Source organism: Tarenaya hassleriana, unplaced genomic scaffold (genome assembly GCF_000463585.1).
Source record: "Tarenaya hassleriana unplaced genomic scaffold, ASM46358v1 Cleome70, whole genome shotgun sequence".
NCBI lineage: Eukaryota > Viridiplantae > Streptophyta > Magnoliopsida > Brassicales > Cleomaceae > Tarenaya > Tarenaya hassleriana.
The window spans coordinates 272,528-294,294 of NW_010969549.1; the positions used below are offsets into that span (position 1 = coordinate 272,528).

Consider the following 21,767-nt stretch of genomic DNA (forward strand, 5'->3'; position numbering starts at 1 on the left):
TGATGATTCTGGTTGATGATCCTTTTGTATCACGATATCATTTGTCGAACATAAGAATTTGAGCAGATCCCAAATGACCGAGGCAGAGAAGACACACGAAGTAGGGTTTCCCGCGAAGAACTGGAGGAGGAAACGATCAGTGGCTTACCTCACAATCGGCAGAAGCAGAAGCAGAAGCAGAAGCAGCTCCTCTTCTTCAACTCTGGCGGGCGGATCCGACCAAACGAGTACTTAAATTGACCCATACAAGCAGGAGTCGTCGTCAAGGGTCAACTTCCATAATTAAACCAATAGTGAGTTGCCACGTGGAGATGGAAATCTTGTCTCCGGCTTTGTTTGTTTGTTTTTTTTTCTGTGGATAAGTTACACCGCTGGACTGACATACAAAAGATTAGAAGGAAAGGGATAAATAGTTGCCCTGTTTTAGTACAAATAATATGTCATGTGAAGCCCAAGGCCCGTAGACATCATTAGGCTTGTGACCAAGGCCCATTAACAAAAATTTGATTTTCCAAATGCAAGGTATTTTTCTTTTGGTCATCGGCAAGGTATGATTCAAGGCAAGGTAGTTTACTCGGTGAAGATTCTAAAATGTCTTCTTCATATAATCGCAGACATGTAACGAGCCAGAAGGCGGATATTACAGGAGCCAAACCAAAGGAGACAAAAAAAGTCGAGGGGACATAACTCCATAGACAAGGGAAGAGCTGCAGACTTTACTAAAGGGGAGTAGCCGAATGGAAGAAGGGTACAAGGGGTTCTGTACAAGTACCGGAAAGGGAGAGGAGGAATTGAGGATAATGTGCATATGCCATGGCAGTTTTCTTTCCTCCTGTCGAGTTTGTGAAGCAGTTCATCATCGGCATATAATCGTAAATGCTTTCATCCCATTACAATTAAACCCTAACCAGAGGAGAAAAATGTTCAAAAGGAAGTAATATCAATATGTATTTGGAATAATTTGTGTAATGACTATTTTTTTATTTGGAAAATTTATTAATGTAATTAAACAAATCCTAACACAACAATTTTATTTGGAATAAATTATAAAAATGCTTATTTTTTTTAGTAAATATAAAGAACAAGTAAATGTATTAATGCAAAGATACATTATTTGAATAAACAATGTATTTATAAAAGATAATGTACAAACCTAACATCAAGAAATTACCCATGGTGCAAACTCATAAACGAGAAATTAAACATTTCAAGAGGAAAATTAGCCAATTGTCCAAAAAAAAAGAACTAACTTTGCAGGAGAAATAGATCTTCTAGGCTGGTGGTAGGTAGTATGCAAGCCTTCCCTTCCGCAGGAGACGCATATTTCCAATTATCGGATCGATATACACAACAAGTAGACTGCAGTCGGGATAACCAGATTGAATTAGTTCTATGTCAGGATTGGTCATGTGACACCCGTATCCGGCTCTTTGTAAATAGGATGCATCCATGGACTAAAAACCAATAAAATAATGCCAAATAAAAAATACGGAAATTTTAAAACTTTTTACTTCATTGTTGCGCAGCGGAAATATCACACGTGCGATCATAGTCGCAAAAACAACACTTGTCCGAATAGTAAATAGTACACAATACAAAAGTTAGAAATATAAGTCCCGTAGTCCAAAATACAAAACCCATACATGATGTTGTCTCCTCGATGTCATCGTCGTCCGCTAGACGTGCTCCTCGTGATCTGAAAAAGATGAAACCACGAGGGCTAAACACAACTGCTAAGTGAGTAGTCCGGGTTGAACCCGGTAAACCCATTCTCAGCGAGAACGGTGTTAAAACGATAATTCACATTCACATAGAACAATAGTCAACATGCACCATCACATAACATACATCATAGTCATACCAACCACAATCATATTCGTATGACTACTAGAGGTGTGGTATGTTAGGATTCCTGGGATCTCTAGAGCGAATCCTATTCCTAATAGATCGATTCTAAGGTTTGCGTAGCGGATGTAAAATAAAAATTTTATGAAACCCTAAAACCATGGATGTATGATTACGTAGAAATGTTAGAATGATTACCTCAATCGATCCGGGGCCTGTATCAATTTATGTGTTCGTCCGACCACGAAAGGAGGAAGATTACCTCGTCCTCTACACGTATCCACACCTCGGGATGGATTCCCACGATTAGAACTTGTCTGCTAGGATCCGAATCAACTATTCAGTATGTTGCTTCGAGAACCTTTTGGTTCTCACCAAAGTCTGTAGAAGTTCTCCAAAGTCGGCCACCAACTATTAGGGTTTTAATCTCCTTATAAAGTGATTTAACCCTAATTTTGGTTTAATTTTCGAAAAATCCGAAAGCCAGAACGGACGGTCCAGAAATGCACGTGGACTGTCCGTTCCAGACCTTCTAGAACGGACAGACCATGTTCTGGCCCGTCGGGTCTGGACCTAGCGGACCATCGGGTCTGGCCCTTCTGGTCCGTTCGGTCTGGACGTCTCTGTCTCGGTTTTTCGTCGTTTTTTCTTGTGCATTCATCCTTCCCTGCGTGTGTGACCCTATAGACGGTCTCTAGCAAGACACTATGACTACCTATCTCGAATAGAGTTTTTTCGTGATCTTACGAATGGCAGTGATGATTCCGGCTGATGATACTTTTGTATCACGATATCATAAGTCGAACATAAGGCAAGGACAGGCCACCTTATCTGATTCGACTGCTTTCTCGTTCACTGAGTTTGACTGTACGAAATAGACGACGTTCGTCTATAGTGCGGCCACACATTTCACAGTCTCGCTCACACGAGGGACCCAGCGATATCTCTCTCTTTTACGAGAGGTACAAATTCCATCTTGACTATCTACAATCCAGCACATGATTCGTGTCATACCTGATACACGTCTTTATAATCCTCCTGTTACGCAGGACGTTTGACGTATTCAAAGTATGCAACTCCTCATATCGAATTCCGCAGATATCTCAGGTCTTAGGATCCAATCATGGAACCGTCATATGAGATTCAAGTCATGACGCTAGTCCATGTGACAGTCTCATGCGGGTCAATCCAGTATTCTGTTCTCTAACGAATACCTATGATTGTGATTGTATCCAATACCTATGATCATCTCTATGATCATCAATCACACATCATACTAGCCTTATTGCATCATTATTCCCACAATGACATACGACCAGTGAGTTTAGTATTCTTCATAACAATACATGGATATCATAACATATCAAGTATGCAAAACATGTAATGAATAAAACACTCATTTATAAACCATAGAAAGTGTCAATACATCAAATGTATCTAAATAAAGCTCGCATAACAGTACATCATAGAGCACTACACCAACAATTCCAAGGTCAAACTTTTCAACAGAGACCTCAACAACAGTTCCAAGAGTACCGGAGGTACCAAGGAAACCAACAGTTTAGAGGTCCACAACAACAACCTCAGCAGAAATTTGACTAGACCCCTGACAATAAGTCTATGCTGGAGACACTCCTACAAGGGCAAGCGTCTTAATTTGAGTAACACAATGCAAGGAATGGTCACCGAGCAAAGTGATTTAAAGAAGCAAATCCAAGGGATAGAGTCCCATGTAAAGCTTCTCGATAACCAGGTAGCTCAACTCGCAGCTAAGCCTAGCAGAACGCAGGGCACTTTACTTGGTAAACCCGAACCTATCCCTCGTGACAATGTAATGTTGTCTATGTGGATGAGTGCGAAACTTACGGAACTAGGAGAATCGTTGCTGAACAAAGAAAAGCTTATCTAGAGAGGCAAAGGAATCTGATAGTAGAGGAACCGGAAGACGTATACGTTCCTCCGCCTCCACGACCACCTCCTATACCGTTTCCGCAACAATTACGGCGTACTTCGCAAGTAGACAGGGAACTCACAAAGTTCGCAGATATGCGGGAGAAGATGGAAATCGCATAACCCTTACAAGAGGCTATAGCGCAAACACCATCTTATGAGAAATTTCTTAAAGATACACTTGTTAAGAAGGAGAAATTAGAGGAAGAACCAGTAATCCTAACAGCTGAGCGCAGTGTTGTACTGTAGTAGAACTTACCAGCCAAGATGGCAGACCCAGAAAGTTTCTCCAAACCTTGCCAACTGGGTAGCGTCTCTATTCCTAGTGCACTATGCGACTTGGGAGCGAGTGTGAGTCTACTACCAAATACCACATATGACAAGCTGAGTGTGGGTGAACTGAAACCCACTAAGATGATCCTGCAGCTAGCAGACAAGTCAGTGAAAGCCCCTCTAGGGACTTTGGAGGATGTACCGCTTAAGGTTGGAAACGTTTACGTTCCGACCGATTTTGTGGTTATTGATATGGACAACAGAAATGATGAATCAGTCATCTTAGGACGTCCATTCCTCAACACTTTTGATGTTGTAATTCATGTCTAGAAGGGATGCATAGAAATGCATATAGGAGATGCAGACATCGAATTCAAGCTGGAACAAAAACCAGAACGGGGTAATAGGGAAAATGAGCATCTATTGCCTATCCCAAAAGAACCGCCAGGTTCACCGGAAAAACAAACCCTGCGACTAAAGGCTAAAGGCAAGGGAACTGCCTATGACGGAGACATCTACAACCTGCCGGTGGCTAAATCTGTAAGCTCCGAGGTAGAGAATGGGACAAAAGTCAAATCCGAATCCCTGATTTAAAAGTCTGAAGAATCATCTGATGGAAAAATCCCACAAAAGCAAGGCAAAATTCTGAATATCCCTGATGCCGGAATGGGACCCAAAGTGAAACCGCCAGATCCAGTTTCTGAATCTGTAAGCGGAAATGACTGCAAGTTGAAGCAGACTGTGTGCACTAGTACAGTGTACATACCCCCGGGACCGTGGGGTGTAAACCAATTCCGTCCAACGCGACCACCAGATCACTGAAAATGAGAGGATCAAGCTGATGACCTTAAATTAGCGCTTGACGGGAGGCAACCCGTGCAATTGCATTGCATTAGCACGTTTAATTTCATGCATTCTCATCACATTGCTAGTTTTGAGATTACTGAACAGGGAGCACAGAAAAGAAAAGACACAAAGTACAAGGGAACACGAGCTTACACAGAAAGGAGAGGCGATCTACACACGAGCTCAATCGAGCTAAGCCTTCTTTCTGTTCTTTTACATTATTATTTCCCTATTACTATCTGTCTATTATTTTTGTTCGTACCCCACCGAGTTAGACTGACACTGCGGACGGTGTCAAGTTTAAGTCTGAGGGAGAGGTCTAACGCCCTGATAACTCTCATTTCTAGCAACTGCATATCACGTTTCATGCATTTCATCATACATCTAAAATTTTTTCAAAATCTTTCAAAAATATTGCATCCATCTGCATTAGTTTTGCATATCACTTGCATTCTTCGCATGACATATAGATTTAGAAGTGCATTCACATGAGCATATAGCTAAGACACATAGGAAACATGCATAGAAAATATTTTTGAGAATGTTGGTTAGCTGACATATAAACGATAGAGTAGAGATTCTTTGATGTTTTAGTGAACCGGATTTAGGTTTTCCTAAGTATAGACCGGATTGTCGAGTTTTCATTTGAATTGGTTGATCGAATCTTGGAATGATAGCACTAGCTTGTGGGGTACGATAGAGTTTAGAGACTAGGACTGTTAGAACTATCTAGCCAAGCGTAGAAGTTTTTCTAAGAGTCGTTCCCCATTCGCATGAATACTAGGCCCTAGTATAGTCGAACTGAGCTTAACCATTGTTTTACCACTCTTATTTTAGATAACAGGCTTCTCGTCCGGGGATGGCGGCAATCATCACGAGATGAGCTATAAACCCTGTACCAAACCTAGATTTTTCGACCTTTAGACCTATACATGTCAAGATACTTTGGGAAAGAAAGTCGGAAAAAGAAAAGAAAAGAAGCCGGGAAAAAAGGAGAAAACGAAAAAAGAAAAGAAAGAAAAAGAAAAGAGAAAAAAAAAGAAGAGAAAAAGAAAAGAAACTCCCGAGGCAAAAGAAGTAGAAAAGCGTTATAGAATTAGAAGAGTATTTGTACTTAGCATTATATGCCTTGACCCTCTTCTACACTCACTTTCTTACTTCCCACAACCTTAGGACCGAACTATTCCTGTGAACAGTGATAAATAGGTTTGAGAAACGTGCTTGGTAGATAGTTAATTAGAACAGTCTGGGTGGCACTAAGCGATAGGAAAAACCCCATAGCTATTATTCATTCCGAGAGACAAAAGACCATAGTAAAGTAAACTTGATTCCGTTCACGGGTAGCTAGAACTAGATGAGAATCTCGCTTTTGACATTCATGTGGAATCGACCCTTCATTCTCCTTCTCCCTTTTTAGACCGTTTTCTTTAAAGTTTTGCTCGAGGACGAGCAAAAGTCTAAGTCTGGGGGAGTTCATGACATCGGTTTTTGACATTATTTTCCTATGGTTTTAGTTGCATTTCACCCTTCTTTTTCGTACAAATCTAGCATTTAGGCTACATTTTCTGCACAAATACCGTTTTCTCTATTCTTTGATGTGATTTCAGGAATATTCGCGTAATTGGACGAAAACAGAGCTAAAACGGTGTTTTTGGAGCTTATTTGGACCAAGTAAACAGTCACGTACGAGCTAAGGAAGGTGACAAACTTGTCGCGGGCGAGAAACGGACTTCAGAGCGAAAAAGGGAGAATATTGAGATTAAGAACATCGATATCGACATTTCATAACATCGATGTCAACTTCAAAACCTCGATATCGAAATTTCCAGCCACCTCGAGATCAGATTTTCAGATTTCCAGATCTAGATGTTCTTGAACATCGATATCGATGTTCCATACCTCGAGATCTGAGCAGTCCAGATATCGACCTTTCCCAACGTCGATATCGAGCTTCCAAAACCTCGAGATCTAGGAATCTTGGAGGAATATCGACGTTAGAAAACATCGATATCGAGGTTTCTAACATCGATATTTTGAAATCTCTATAAAAAGATCATACAGAAACCGAGATGGGGTTCGACTTTTGATACATTTTCGGAGACACTTTGTAATTTTCGACTTTTCAACACTTTGGAGGACGATTTGGAGTGGATTTGGCTACATTTCTTTGTTCAAGGATTGAATTCTACAAACTATAAGTCTTCTATTCCCTTTTTCTATTGAAATGTTGATTGAATTCATGTCTATTTTGTTTTCCTCATTGATGTGTGAGTAGTTCATTTGCTGTAGGCTAGAAAATCTAGTCATGTTACGGAATTATCAATGTGCTTAACCGGTTGAATAAATGTCTAAGTTAGATCTGGTTTTATGAATTGAACGTAATGCTTTCTTAGGATTGATCACCCTGTAGAATTGAACTTGGATTAGTTAATTGCAAAGGAATTTGGATTAACTAATACCGGAATTCGTTCATAAGATAGGTTCAATTATTAATTCTGAACGCATAGGATGGACTTGATAAGGAAGCTGATAGGAAAGCGTTAGTTAGAGAGCGATAGATCTCTGACCGGACGCGTTCTAGAATAGAAGCTAGAGTTTCCCGAATCAACCTTAGACTGCAACTCAACCATATCTATCTAGATAATCCGTAGCATCGGTGAACTCTCCGAACCTACAATGCTTTTAATTATAGTTTTTCCCACCAACCAACAACTCTTGCGCTCTGTTCTTGCTAGGATCAATACCGACACCATCACCTCTCGGTCCCTGAGTTCGACCCTGGTACTACATCGAATCCGTACCCTTGCGGAATCGGATTAGTCTAGGTTTTATTACTTGACTCAAACTCATTCACCTAGATTGGCACGATCAATAAATTACAAGTTCTCATATCGTACGATCATCATAGAGCACTAAAACCATCAGTGAGTAGTTGCACCAAAATCTATCTGTCAAGTGTATCTAGGTGCCGAAGTTAAATTAACTTCAGAACAAACAAAAGCGAGAAATATACCTTTCGTTACATGAAACATGTCATAAGAAATAAAACTCCTTAATTTTCTATTTCTTTTACTGTAACTGATATTTCTAGTAACTCAGAAATTTATAATACAGAAAAAAATAGATATAAATTTATCATACAAAATTTATCCGTCCCCCACTTTTTTATTATATCACAATATTATTATTTACTAACAAATAAAAATCTGCAAACAATTCACTAACAAAACATCATTCATACGAATATACATGTTAGACTCTCATACCAATTGTTATTTCTTAATCGATTTAACAATATTGTATTTTCTGGATATGCATAAATAAACCTTGAATCTAATACGTAGAATCGTAAGAATGAAATAATATCGAATCATATTTGAATCCATTTTCGCAATGGAATCCATGGTGTCTAAACAACGGTTGAGATTTGAGATCTTCTAGATCAACATGCGAACATAAAATAATTCTCACAATATGGGGCTGTAAGAATTCTGAAAAATTGTGTTTGACCTAGGGACCATAACCCTTAATTTATAGAAAATTAATTTCTAATTATTTCCCATTCCACCCATAAAAGAAATGAAAATAATATAATTATATCTGCACATTAATCTCATATTTTATCGAAATGATAATTAAGTTTTTTAGTTCTTAATTAGATCATAAATAACCTAAACAAAATAGCATATAATATATATCTTAATTGATTAGAGTGTTGATCCATATGATTATCGAAAATAATCCCTACATAAAAATTATAGAATAATTCAAACATGAACTATCGAAAATAACACTAATTTAATATTGTTTGTTTTATTTATATCTTATCTCTCTATCTATTTACAGTATCTAAACGATTCGAACCTTCAACAATCTTTTCTACTGTTAATATAATAGTCATTACATATATATATATAAATACTTGAATTTTTGGACTGAATAATCTTTTACTCGATATTAAATTTTAACCACACAAATGGACATAAAAAAGCATGATTAACGATTATCTCCGGATCGGGATTAAGTGGACCGGTTCCAATGAACTTGTCGGTTACAAAATTTTTTTAACCACGCACAAACAGACACATGTATAACGGCATTCAAACAAAAAGTGTACAAGACTCGTGGATATATAAAAAAAAAAAAAGTAAGAAGCAGAAGCCTCACTTATAAATACAATCCTTCACATCGTGGCAAACATGTCACTCACTTACAATGTATCACTACTACTTTGCAACTTCAATGGCCACAAAATCGAAAAAATAAACCCCAAGAACCCAACAGATTCGAATCAAATTCCGAAGATTTTGCTTCTAAAAATCGAAAGAAATGATACTCAAAAGTACCTAGTGCTATTCCTCCTTCCCCACCATTTCCTCTTCACTCTCTCCAATGATCCTCCTGATTCATCGTTCCCGAGCTTGTTAAGTATCACTTTCGTTTCCCGCAGTCTCGTCCCGTAGTCCTTCTTCCACTTCTCAAACATCTCCTTCAACCTACGAAGTTCCCGATCCGGATACAGATTTGCTTCCACCTGACCAGATTTCACTTCCACCAAGAACTTTGCATCATCCCCGAAAACTTGAGCTCTTTGTTCGAATTCCTCAGCCAAACGGCTTATAACGCTCAAACCCGCGCTCATAGGCCTTGTCCCTCCGTTGCTCGTTTGGGACCTGAAATTACCCGCCGAATCCCAGTCTGTACCATCGCTTGCATTTACTGATGCATCCGAGTTTCTTTCGGAGTCATTGGCTCCTCCTAAGCTTCTCTTTGCAATAGAGAGACTGGATTGCAATGATCGCATTTGTTTTTGCCAGATTTCTTCCATGGATTTCATTTTCGTCTCGTATTCGGACCATCGGTTCTCATACTGCTGGAGTCTTTGCTTAAGAATATCGTTTTCTTCTTCTTTCTCACGCAGAGCAGCCTCAGCCTTAAGAACCTTCCGCTGAAGTTCAGCAAGTACTGACGCCTTCACTAACACCTCGTCTGACTCGTTTCTCTGTGCAAAGGATCAGATAATGTGAAGGATGTAACAACTAATAAGCGTATCGAGCTTGGAAAATTGCAAATCATGGACAATGATAAAAGCACTTTGATGGAAAAAGAAAACAAGCTTAACTTCATCTATTAGACATGCAGAATAAGCCCTTCGATTGGGCATCGTTTAAACAGCAATCTTGAAATTGGAAAACCCGAAGAAAAATAAGTAAAAATAACCAAAAGAAGTGGAAAAGCAACACACAGCGAAGCCAGAGTGGATCTATCCTTTCCATGATTGATAACAGAGCCGAATAATATTACAAGATTTATATGCTTATAAGATGATATTTCTAGAAGGACTTTCAGTCCACCTTTGCAGCTATAGAGAACTTAGAGGTAAAGACTTACACCTGTAAAATACAGTACTAGAAGTAACAATTACCTTGGTGCCTCCAAATTTTAGCCATCCAATATCACCAGAGCATCGTCTCACCAACCAACCACGAATCACTGCAAAAAGGCTTTAGCGATTATTTAAATTTCTTATGCCCTTACATTGTTTTTCTCATTTGCTTAGAACTTGATATCAAAGATGTAAATAATCTTGACTTCGTCTTCCATGACAAGGTTACCAACACCTAACAGAAAACCTTTTACCTGATTGTATCACAACCGATGCATCAAGCATGCCCATGTACTGTTTCCTGGAGATCTTGCTCTTAACCTGGCTTTGTATAACAATGGCAGCTCTATGCCTCCGCAATAACTCCATGTACTCTTTCCTCACTTTTTCTCCACGAACAACTGTCAAAAAAAGGACGGTAGGAAGAAGCAGTGACTCATGTTAAAGTTTCAAAGGCATCTATTAGAGGAAATTATAGCTCAAACAAAAAAATTTGAAAAACCAATGAGGGATATAATACATGACTGGAGATTAGCAATCCCTCTTTTAAGCTCTTTCATATGACACCGAACTTGGTGCCCTCTGAACGAGCTTTGAACACGTAAAATGCCATGGAGAGTACGATTCCTTGTATCTTCAAGAACTCCGATCTGTAATTTAAGATACAAGTTAGATATATTTCCACAAAACACTGCATACCTCCAGAAGATATGTTGTGGAGGCCAACACAACAAGAAGGCTCAAATAAGCATATCGATACAAAGCACAGCAAGAAAGGTTTATATAGGCTTTTTCACCACAATTTCCCATTGGGACTTACAAAGATGTTAACCTCCTGTGAATCAAGACTAGGAAATATGTAGGATCATTTTAGGGAAACATTTCGGAAGCAAGAAAATAAATAATTATTTTGATGGACAACAAAGATCCCCCAGATTTATAACTGCATTCTACTGACTCAAATGTCAAGCACAAATTTTCCTTCATGTTATTTCATTTGGTGAAAGGAATATGCTGTAGAAATCTCTTATTCGAGCCCATTCCAGTAAAAGACAAGACTTACAGATATCTAGGTATTATATACCTGGCCAGTCCGGAAAAAGAGTTTGGTGTAGCCAACTTGATACATCTCTGGTAAGATGTTAAATTGATGAAGTATGGCAACAGAAACACTTAGAGGATCTTTTGCTGCAATGTCCTCCAGTAGAAGAAACCCATACCTGAAGCATATACATTACAGCTAACACCTCAGTAACTTTTCGCTATGGTCATAACTAAATAAGAAAAGCTTAAAAGATCCTTTGCAACATCATGAATGTGGAGTTACTGAATGAAGGGGTTGTCACCTCCGTGCAAACTTCTGATGAAACATTCTTGTAGGAAATCCGAACCGTGAAATCCGAACTACCTCTAGGACCCCACAACACCGTAGCTGCTGCAATACAAGGCCTTGCTCATATAACCCAGGAGACTGAACTTTGTTTGGCTTTATACAGCGAATGAAATGCGGGGTGGTGCTCTCCAGACGTTGCATCAGCTGGAAAAGTTGACCCTGCACAAAATATCCAGGCAAGATGATCAATCAAATATCAGGGATGATAAGATGTCCCCTCCTATTTTGTATGAAAGCAGAAGCTTTTGCATAAGAAATAGACATCAAACTACCACAGTGAGAGATATCAATTGATCGTAACAAGCTCAAATTTCTAATCTTGTTACAGATTACTGCAATTAGAAAACTACAAAAGGCACAACATAGATTGAATTCCCAATTAAAATTAAGGGCAAATTTACTTCACAATAGTAAAAAACAAACACAGATTTTCAGTATTTCCAAGAGCTATTTTTTTTTATATCCCCATCACACACCCCAGCACAATTTGCTCTGCAGAGCTGTAAACAGATAATCGTGTCAATTGGTTCGTGCAGAAATTGAAGAAACAGGTTTGCGTTAAAGGTCAAAGCCACGTACCTTAAATTTTGTTGCTACACTGAGTCTTTGGGAATCAGCTCCACCTGCTTTATATAGAGGACCGACAACAAATTTCTCGGATTGGACGAGCATACTAGAAGCAAATGCTTGAGGAAGGTGGCAAGAACAAGAGGACAAGAGTTGAATAGAATCCAAGTGCAACAAGTCTCTGTTCTTCTCTAGAAATCCAATCGTATCATATGTAACCTGAGTTGGAGAAGCAAGAGATTAAGAAGTTGTAAGGAAACATTCACGACCTACACCAAGTTCTTATTTCAGTCAAGATTTAAAAATTCTCAACACAGAGCCACAGATCCCGTTGATAATAATTTGGAGTCTACAAGACTCTAGAGCTATTTACCTCTCCTGCATAGTGCGCAACTGTGAAAGCCTTCCCTCGTTCACCTCTGAAGCACAAATTAGAATTTAAATGTTGTTTAAGCTTGTTGGCAAGTGTTAAATCTGTCCCATTCGGAAATGTGGATTCCTCATCCAACAGAGAGAGCAGTCCCAATGGTTTCTGCACAGAAATTGAGACATGATGGCCTTAAAAGACATTTTAACTAACAAAAAAGATTTCCTCAAAGAACATATCTTAGTCATAAAAAACCAGTACACGTTCAATAACTTATTTCTATCCTGAAAGCAGCATATACTGATTTGTGGCATATGGCAATTGCTGATTATCAAGAGGGGAATACAATAAAACATCATTCTACCTTTTCAAAGAGATTAAGACAATCTTGGTTATCTTCAAAATCAACTTTTGTCCAATCAATGCCATCCTGGATATATTCCTGGAAGGGTAGAAAAGAAAAATTAGTCCCTTAGTATTAGAACAGTCCATAGTGCTCATTCAGAAAGCAAAAAGCTTACCTCCTGTTCTAGTTTGAAAAGATGACGATTGAAATGTTGCTGTAGTCTCTCGTTTGCATAATTAATACAGAACTGCTCGAAGCTATTTTTCTGTAGAAGAAACACGCGTTGTTAATATTTTTTATGAAACATAAAACTGAACATGCATAGGTGAAAGCACAAGGCTATTACAAGGATAGATGATAAAACTGAACACACACTCCAGAATCCGTTTTCCGAAGAGTTTATAATGGTTGTCATTATTTGGGGATGTAATTGAGAATTGAATATCTATGGATGTCATAGCTTAAGGATGTAGTTTCTGTATCCAGACGAAAGCGGAGAGAGACAGAGAAGGATCATACATCAAATGATTCAAAGCCGTAGATATCTAGAATGCTGATGGATCTGCCAGTTCGCCTCTTCCCCACTGCAAGAGATTTGTTGATTTGTTCAACCAGCCAGTCAAATAAGCAGGCATAGATTGATTTGGCTAAAGCATCTCTTGTATCAATGGCCTGAAAGGAAATTAAAAAATGATTTCAGAAACAAAAAATAATTTGCCCTGTCAAAGAAATTAAAGTAATCTTGAGTTATTGAAACTGAACAAAGGAAACGAGATTCATTTTAACTTCAGAAGGAACTTTCATGCACTGCAAGGTCCAACGCCAATAATATGAAGCATAAATAATAATCACAAAACTCGAGTGCACATCACTATCTATGTCTTGCGCTAGGCCTTCACTAAAAATATAACCCCAACAACTCAGCAGTAAACCAGAGAACTCATTTGCCCTGGCAAAACTCAGGCAAACAAAACAACCCACTTAAATCTAGATTTTTCAATGTTGGATAATAGAGTGAGCTAAGAACCTCACTTTGGAAAATGAACACAGAGAAATAATATATAAAATATAAGATTCTGTGGACTAAACCTATTCCAATAATTCTTTACGTAGATACCATGAAAACCAAATCTTATGCTTCAAATAGAAGCCCGACTTTTAATCAAATTCGTGAATACCATGTTCAGAATGAGAAATCAAAAGATGTTCATGAAATATTAAACCTTACAAAATGTTACAGCATTGTTGATTTACGTGGATATAAAACATAAATAGAGATGACAGATGGAATTGAAAGTACGGAAATGTCTGGTGAAAGGATTAGAGATCAAACAATAGGATTAAAGACCAAAAAAAATAGGAAAACTGTTTTTGGCATCTCAACAAAATTATGTGATTGATACAACAACAACAACATCGCTTCATTCCCAAGTTCATTTGGGGAAAATTATGTGATTGATATTCTGAAATATGCAAGTAAGCTGAGGTCTAAGCAAGTTGACATAAAAGTAAGGCCAAATGATGAACTAAAAGATGCTACACTTAACAAGGATAATTATCAGAAGCCTATCAGAAAGTTGATTTACATGACTAAAACAGAATTATAGCATAATGAGTCGCCTGCCTGATCAAACATCTATAAAGCCAACTCCCGATAAACTTCTCCACAAAAGACAAACTAAAATTCGTTGTAAAAATTTACCTGTGATAGTGTTAGCTTCTGTACAATAGTATCATTCCCAACTCTCATCTTACGTTTCGATAGAGCTAGTTTAAGCTCATTAATGGTGCACCCAATTAGTTTAGCAACAGTTGACAAACCTGAAAGCAATAAATACTGTAGCTCAGTTGGTGTTATAGAGTCACGAGTCAAGCTGCATCCAGACAGAGCAAAAAACTGACAGCCATCAAAAGCTCTTCAAAACCAAGTTCCAAGAGGATGAAAGTGACAACAAAGCTAGCAAATAAAACAAACAGTAATTGGAAACTTTAAATCAACTAACATTAGAGGTAGCACAAGTATAAAACCGTTACACAGGAATCCATTTAACAAAGAAATCTTATGTCCAAAAATCAAGATTACTTCTGGTTTAAGAGTGCCAAAGAACCAAACATAGAACTGCCTCCTTGAAAACAATGAAGCGGGGAAGGTAAGGTCACAAGAGGAGGATGCCTAAGTTCAGCACAAAAAAGGCATAGGATGCCGACTAGGATATAAATTTTTCCTAGTTCATGGATTGAGAGAAAGATAACGTATATATAGATACTAACTACATAACTGCAACCTAAAAAAATGAAGAGCCTTACTTTCATCTTCTGTAGGTTCAACATGGTTTTCATTATCAATAATGGTGAAGGAAACATTCCCCAGCCATAACACTGCAGCAAGCATTGCAAATACACTGGCATGATCTTCTTTAGTAACATGTACAATGTCTAGGGCTTCCTGCAACGGAAAGTCAGGGTCACATGATACACCATTTCAAGTTAATAACACGATGTTTTTATCCAAAATATAAATAAATGTCTAAAATGAGTATGGAAAAAGGAACGGAGCTTGTCTGAAAGAGAATTACAATGACAGTTTGAAAACGTTCAGCATCATCAATTCCGTTGATTGAATAGCAATTACTCTGCCTCAGATATTTATATTGATGAGCACTCATCAAATTAAGCTTTTCTGCAGTTGACAATGAGTGGATTGAGTGAGAAAAACAAAAAAAAAATCCCACAAGAAAAACAAATGTTTATAAATAGAACTTTACAACTCTATTTAGTAATCTAGCACACGAATTACTCAAGATGTTGTGACTCAGCTCCTAAAGGAAGCAAGATATGTTTAAGAACGCATAATCAATTGGTTCCACTTCCATCATAAGCTAATCTAAAAATTCACATAAGGCCATTTAAAGGCTCATTTACAACTACCACTTATAAGTTTGAAAGTACATAAAGAATTGTTAGGAGACAAGGAGAAAATGTATGATACTATGCTTTAGTCTCTTTTATAAAAGGCTCCGTAAACAATTTAAATCTAAATGTACCTCGAAGCTCAGGTGAAGCCCCAGCACATAGCTGATAAAATATATGGTAGGACCTTTCTCCTTCAGCGCATTGGACCACTCTAGACTGCCAAAATATATCTAGGTTACAAACCATATTTATAAGGAAAAAAGGCAATCAGGGAAAATAACCTTAAAGAATTTACCTTTTCAAGTAAAACTGCAAATTTGAAGAATCAAAAAGCAAAAGGATTAGCTAGAATAGATATGGAGGAGAAAAACAATTATGTAGCAGAAGATTAAATGTTTACACTTACAGGTTTGAATTTTAGCACCCGAGATCTTTCCAGTTTCACTGAAATGAATCTCTATCAGCTTCCCCTGTCAATTTAAACATCAAGACAAAACACTATGAGGCAAATTAATCAACACTTATTCATTGTTCTTTCTATGAATAATAACTTCACCCTCAAACTTTGACATACAGGGAAACAACAAACTAAAACTAAAAAAACGCAAAGAACTTACGAAACGACTGGAATTATCATTTCTCAATGTTTTTGCATTTCCAAATGCTTCCAAGATGGGATTCGTCTTCAGTATATCGTACTCTATCCCACTTCCGCCTCCAAGAGCAGCCAAGTATTGCATAGCTATCTTTGCCGTCTCAGTTTTTCCGGCTCCACTCTCTCCACTGGATGAAAAGCGAACATCAAGACAAGAAAAACACAAAAATAAACTGGAGCCATTTGATCATTCAAAACATCCACTGGTTCCTGCTGTGCCACGACTAATGCTTCTTAATAATGGATCTTTGGCAAACAGAATTACCCCACCATGCCAGAATAACACTCAAAAGAAGGCATGAAAGTAACTAAATACTGGCAAGAGGAAGAATCAAAGAGCAAGTATAGGAACTCAGATCCACTGCTAAGACCACAAATTGACAGACCTGATGATGATAGATTGATTAACTTCATCTGGAACAAGAAAGGAAAACAGAAAAAAAAAAAAAAAAGAGTTAGATCTGGAAGGTTTATGTTAAATTACTGACAACTAAGAAACGTGAACACACCCCGTATCATTTCACGAATTGCTGTATCCGCAATTGCATATACATGAGGGCTCTCAATCGACCTATTCTTGTATGCCTCAATGTAGCGATCACCATATAAAGGAACCTCCTTGAAGGGGTTTACAGCCACCAATACTGGTCCTGCTTTAGTCTAGCACCACACAGTATAGCATCAAAAGAACCATCAGTACCTATCAACTTTTTAAGATGGAATCAGGAGAATAATGTACTAAAATGTATATCAACACATAAACTTACATATATCATATCTTGATTGTATCTGTACTGGAGATTGTACAACACTGATGGCTCATTTAAGTAACTTAGTTGCAGGAGATCATCTACGCCATCAAGAATATCAGGGTTTGCCGGTACTAGAATCTCTGATCTTACATTTAAAACCTGTTAAATCAAGTGAAGAAGCAGTATCCAATTATATTAATGTAATCATACATCTAAATGTTCATCAACAGCTACCTTTGGAATCAAGAAAGTCACTTACTTTTCCTTCAGGGAATGAAATAACAGACTCTTCTCCTGAAGTTGACAATATCTTCCCCAGCTCCCAGTTACCGTTTGGAAGTTGGACCCAAGATTGTAACATCTAGAATTTTAAATAGTCAAAATTTCATCCCCAGTAAAGGGAAATGCTAAGACAACACATCAAAACAATAGCATACCATTGGGATGCTGACACAATCAAAACATGATTGTCGAGATTACAGTAACGTACAATAGATATGCTTTCATCCAAGTAAAGAGTGATGTAGAATGAGGGACTCGTAATGGAAAGGAAATATGACTATCTGAAAGCGAATAACAAGACCATATGTAGAGGAAGAAACATTTCCTCTAATATTGAAAGAACAAAGTTTTTTCCCCGTGTCCAAATATTAGTAACACATTTCCCCACATTTTATCAAATATCTAAAAGGCCCTAGTCAAACATACACCTGAAAAGCACAAAGAATAAATCACTCAACGGTCCAAAAGCATCAAGGATATCTTTCCTTCAGCAGGCATTAACTATAACCTATTACTGTAGCAAACCTGTAACCTGTTACCTGTGTAGTGCACATAGTAGTACAAGAATGGTTATTCAATTTGGAATCCCTAACAACTAGGGATCCATTAAAGCAACCTTTCATGTTTTGTAGACAATTTTAGCCAGTAAAAATGGAAACCAGGGAAGGTAGAATGGGCATCAGAGGAGATCAGCAAAACCAATATCCTTAAGCCTCTTTCACAAAGAAGAAATATCTTAGTTTTTACAGGTCAGCGAAAAATTATGGCATACCTAGCTCATGAATTTTTTAGATAATTGAATACCAGATGTGGTAAAGCTTGCAACAGTTTATCCATTCAAACATATCACATTTGCGCAGTGCTATATGCATCCTTGAACTGCAGGCTGCTTGAACGCATCTACTTTTTCAGAGTCAAAATAAACCAGTAAGACTATCATCCTAACAAGAAATCCACCCAAGCCATGAGTATTTCATCATAACATTCCTAAGAATCTGTTATTCTTTGAAATTCTGAATTTCAGTATAAAAAGTACTAAATATACCTTCTTCCGAGCATATGCACTTGTGTCGCTCCACCTGTGTTCATTACTCTGAGACACTGAGCTCGAAGGCAAGGGAGGAAGAGCAGCACCCAGATCTCCATCACCAATTGAGGGCAGCACTCCATTTGAAGTATTATGCCCACTATATGGAGAATCCTCATTTGTGTTACCCATGTCCCCAACATGATCAGCAATTTCATTCGCCTCATTCTTTAATCCACTATTTCCAGAAATAGTAGAGCTGATAATTTCAGCCCTCTGCACACTTAAACCGGAGGAGCTCTCAAGGCGTTCAGAGATTGGTGAATCGACAAGACTATAGTCTGCCTGTAACGGTTTAACAGGCTGCATGGAAGGCATGATCTTCTGAGACATTTTCCTGCGAGAGAAACCGAAGTATCCAGTTTAGACGGTGGCATTCGGAAAAAGAAGAACAATGAAATCAAATGGCAAACTTTTTTATGTCTCCAAAAAGCTTTTAGAAGAAGACCCCACTCAAAGACCAAACTAGTTTATCAACATAATGGAGGGGACCATAGTTAAAGACATAGACTGGAGTGCTTTTGAATCTTCTGTCACTATTACAAAATTTCACAATCTTAAAGAAACAGATGCTAAACTAGGAATGTCTTATGGATTCAGTAGATTGAAGAATCCAGACTTACTCTTTTCCCCCTACAAGAAGGGATGCTTGACTTGATGAAGTTAAAGTAAACAATATCAATGGGTTGCTAAGTATAGCTTCAAACAGTAAGAAATCCATACTTCAGTTGAATTTTGAAGAATATTGACGAAATCAAGAAAATAATATGACAAAAAGATCACGTTAAATAAATAGAAGACCAATTCCATGACACAATTTTAAACCCCTGTTTAGCGATCAAACTGATCTGACAGATTACAATCAAATAAGCCCAAATCCTTCAAAAAATATCATAATTTCTAATGAAATAGCTTCTAATTTTCAATTTTCACAAGAAACACTAATAATCTATCACTAGAGACGAACCCGAACAGAGACAGAAGCAATTATTTCCGCGTAATCACAAGGGCTGGGAACACGAAAACAAATGAACGGTCAATTTTTTTCGATCTGGGTCAAAACTCGATAACAATACCTTCAAAGGCTTGATGGGAGTGAAACCGCCAAGCAATACCACCTTCAGAGGGAACTTCAAGATTCTCGGGAAATCAATTTTCAGCGGTGATTGATCCGAGAAAAAAAAAAACACAGAAGTCCACTTCTCGGGAAGAATTTTATGATTCTGTAGTCTCGGAGACCGAGAAAAATAAAGGAATAAAGACAAATAAAGGTGAGTATATACTTCCGTATATAGTAACCGGGTTAAGTCACGATGAGTAGAGGCTGTTTGGTTTCTGAGAAAATGAGAGAAAATTCCGGAAAAAGATTTGGAAAAGAAAAACGAGTGTAGAAGATGCAGCTTTTTCTCTGCTTCACAAGTAAAAGAAAAAAGAAGAAAATCTGTCGTTTTCTCTTTTTCTTTGTTTTTTTTTTGTTTTTTTTTTTGTCCTTGGAATTACAGTTATTTGCTATGAATTTTATTATTGAAATACTTTTAAATTATCCGACAAATTTGAATGCCTCGGGTTTTTCCACCAACCGAATTTTGAAAAGGAGAAAATTCAGCACCACACGTGCCTGAGTTACCATTTTGCCCTTTAGGTTTTGATCGGATATGCTCGGAAATAAATACATATCCACAACATGAAGATTGTAAATCAAAAGGTGACCAAACAAATTAGAGAAATCTCGCAAAAATATATGAATTTGTTAATTTTTATTAAATAAAACTTTTAACTTAATTTTTGAATTATAAATAAATATAAATTTTATAATAATTATCATTTTAAAAATAATTATGGTCAAAATATTGATTTGACACATAGGATAGGACGTATATCAGAATTTAGAATTAAAAATGATAATGATTATAAAATTTAAATTTATTTTCGACTAAAAAATAAAGTTAAGGTTTTATTTGATAAAAAAACAAAATTTGGATTTTGTTTTATAAAAACTGAAAAGTTCAGGTATTTTTTTTAAAATTTTCCCAACAAATTATATACAAGATTAACTGTTTTGGTAAATTCGAATACAATGACTTAATGAGGAAAAGATACGCATTAACGCTTATGATCCATACAAATTTGAATAATTAAAATATATCCGTTATTTTTCAAATAAACTCGTTATTAGATTTTTAAAAAAATTCTGAACATCTAGATATGCTCTTTTGGAATCTCATGATTTATATATACCATAGTATATCGAATGCATAAAGAACATTTACACGCACAAAACTCTAGTAAGGGATAGTATAGTTGAAAGTAATGACCTTTTTTTAAGATAATTATATTTGAATTGAAATATGATTAACAAATTAAGTCGAAATAACTTTTTAGAATCAATACAATAAAATATATGTTGAATTTAAATTAAATATATTTCTTAAGTAACGGAATCTGAATTAAATCCAAATAAAAATCTTAAATCAATTAAGTCCAATTTAAAATTTAGATAGATACAACTTTTTTATAAATCTATAAAAAAAAAGTAAATAAACAATAATTGAATTGAAAGGAAAATAAAAAATGAAACATTAAATCGTAATCTATGTGACTATATTATATGATATGTAAAGAGTGTTACTCCGATTTCGTGAAAGACTCGACCTTTTAATTAGAAACCCAGTCATATCGATCATAATTCCAACTGTAACAAATTTGATTAAAAAAATATTTTTGAATAGGACGATAATTTATCGTTTGTGAAAAGAAGTAAAAGAATTACGATAAAAGAATGGAGAATTGTAATCATTCGCTCTTTTTCTACGCTTCAAAACGATCGAAAACCTTCTCTCTCAAAAAGAAACTCAATTCTCAGTATTCTCCCAAATATTAATTCTTCTCCCACGGACGACCATTTCCTTCTTGTCATATCACACCAATGGACTTCAATGGGCTTTATCAATGCATAGCCATACATACATATACACACACGTTATTAACATATATGTACATTAATAATATATATATATATATATACATGCAATTATATAAATATTTGAATAATTAATGAATTAATTAAAAAATATTATGTATTAATATTAATTTTATTAGTATTTT

The 21,767-nt window shown here is 36.8% G+C and overlaps 1 protein-coding gene across 1 annotated transcript; it reads right to left on the reverse strand.

Moving 5' to 3' along the window:
* Nucleotides 1-9,043: 9,043 nt before the first annotated feature.
* Nucleotides 9,044-20,059, reverse strand: LOC104801596 (myosin-1-like). Its single transcript, XM_010524906.2, has 24 exons — nucleotides 19,739-20,059; nucleotides 18,621-18,999; nucleotides 17,553-17,654; nucleotides 17,309-17,452; nucleotides 17,051-17,201; nucleotides 16,928-16,955; nucleotides 16,504-16,669; nucleotides 16,293-16,356; nucleotides 16,182-16,195; nucleotides 16,018-16,102; nucleotides 15,550-15,653; nucleotides 15,281-15,419; nucleotides 14,676-14,794; nucleotides 13,493-13,645; nucleotides 13,149-13,238; nucleotides 12,992-13,069; nucleotides 12,634-12,792; nucleotides 12,273-12,479; nucleotides 11,647-11,852; nucleotides 11,385-11,520; nucleotides 10,821-10,950; nucleotides 10,555-10,701; nucleotides 10,340-10,407; nucleotides 9,044-9,916 (listed from the first exon to the last, which is right to left on the reverse strand). Exons 2-24 carry the CDS (start codon nucleotides 18,993-18,995, stop codon nucleotides 9,251-9,253), a joined length of 3,531 nt encoding a protein of 1,176 aa, XP_010523208.1. The 5' UTR covers nucleotides 18,996-18,999; nucleotides 19,739-20,059; the 3' UTR covers nucleotides 9,044-9,250.
* Between the last annotated feature and the right edge of the window lie 1,708 nt (nucleotides 20,060-21,767).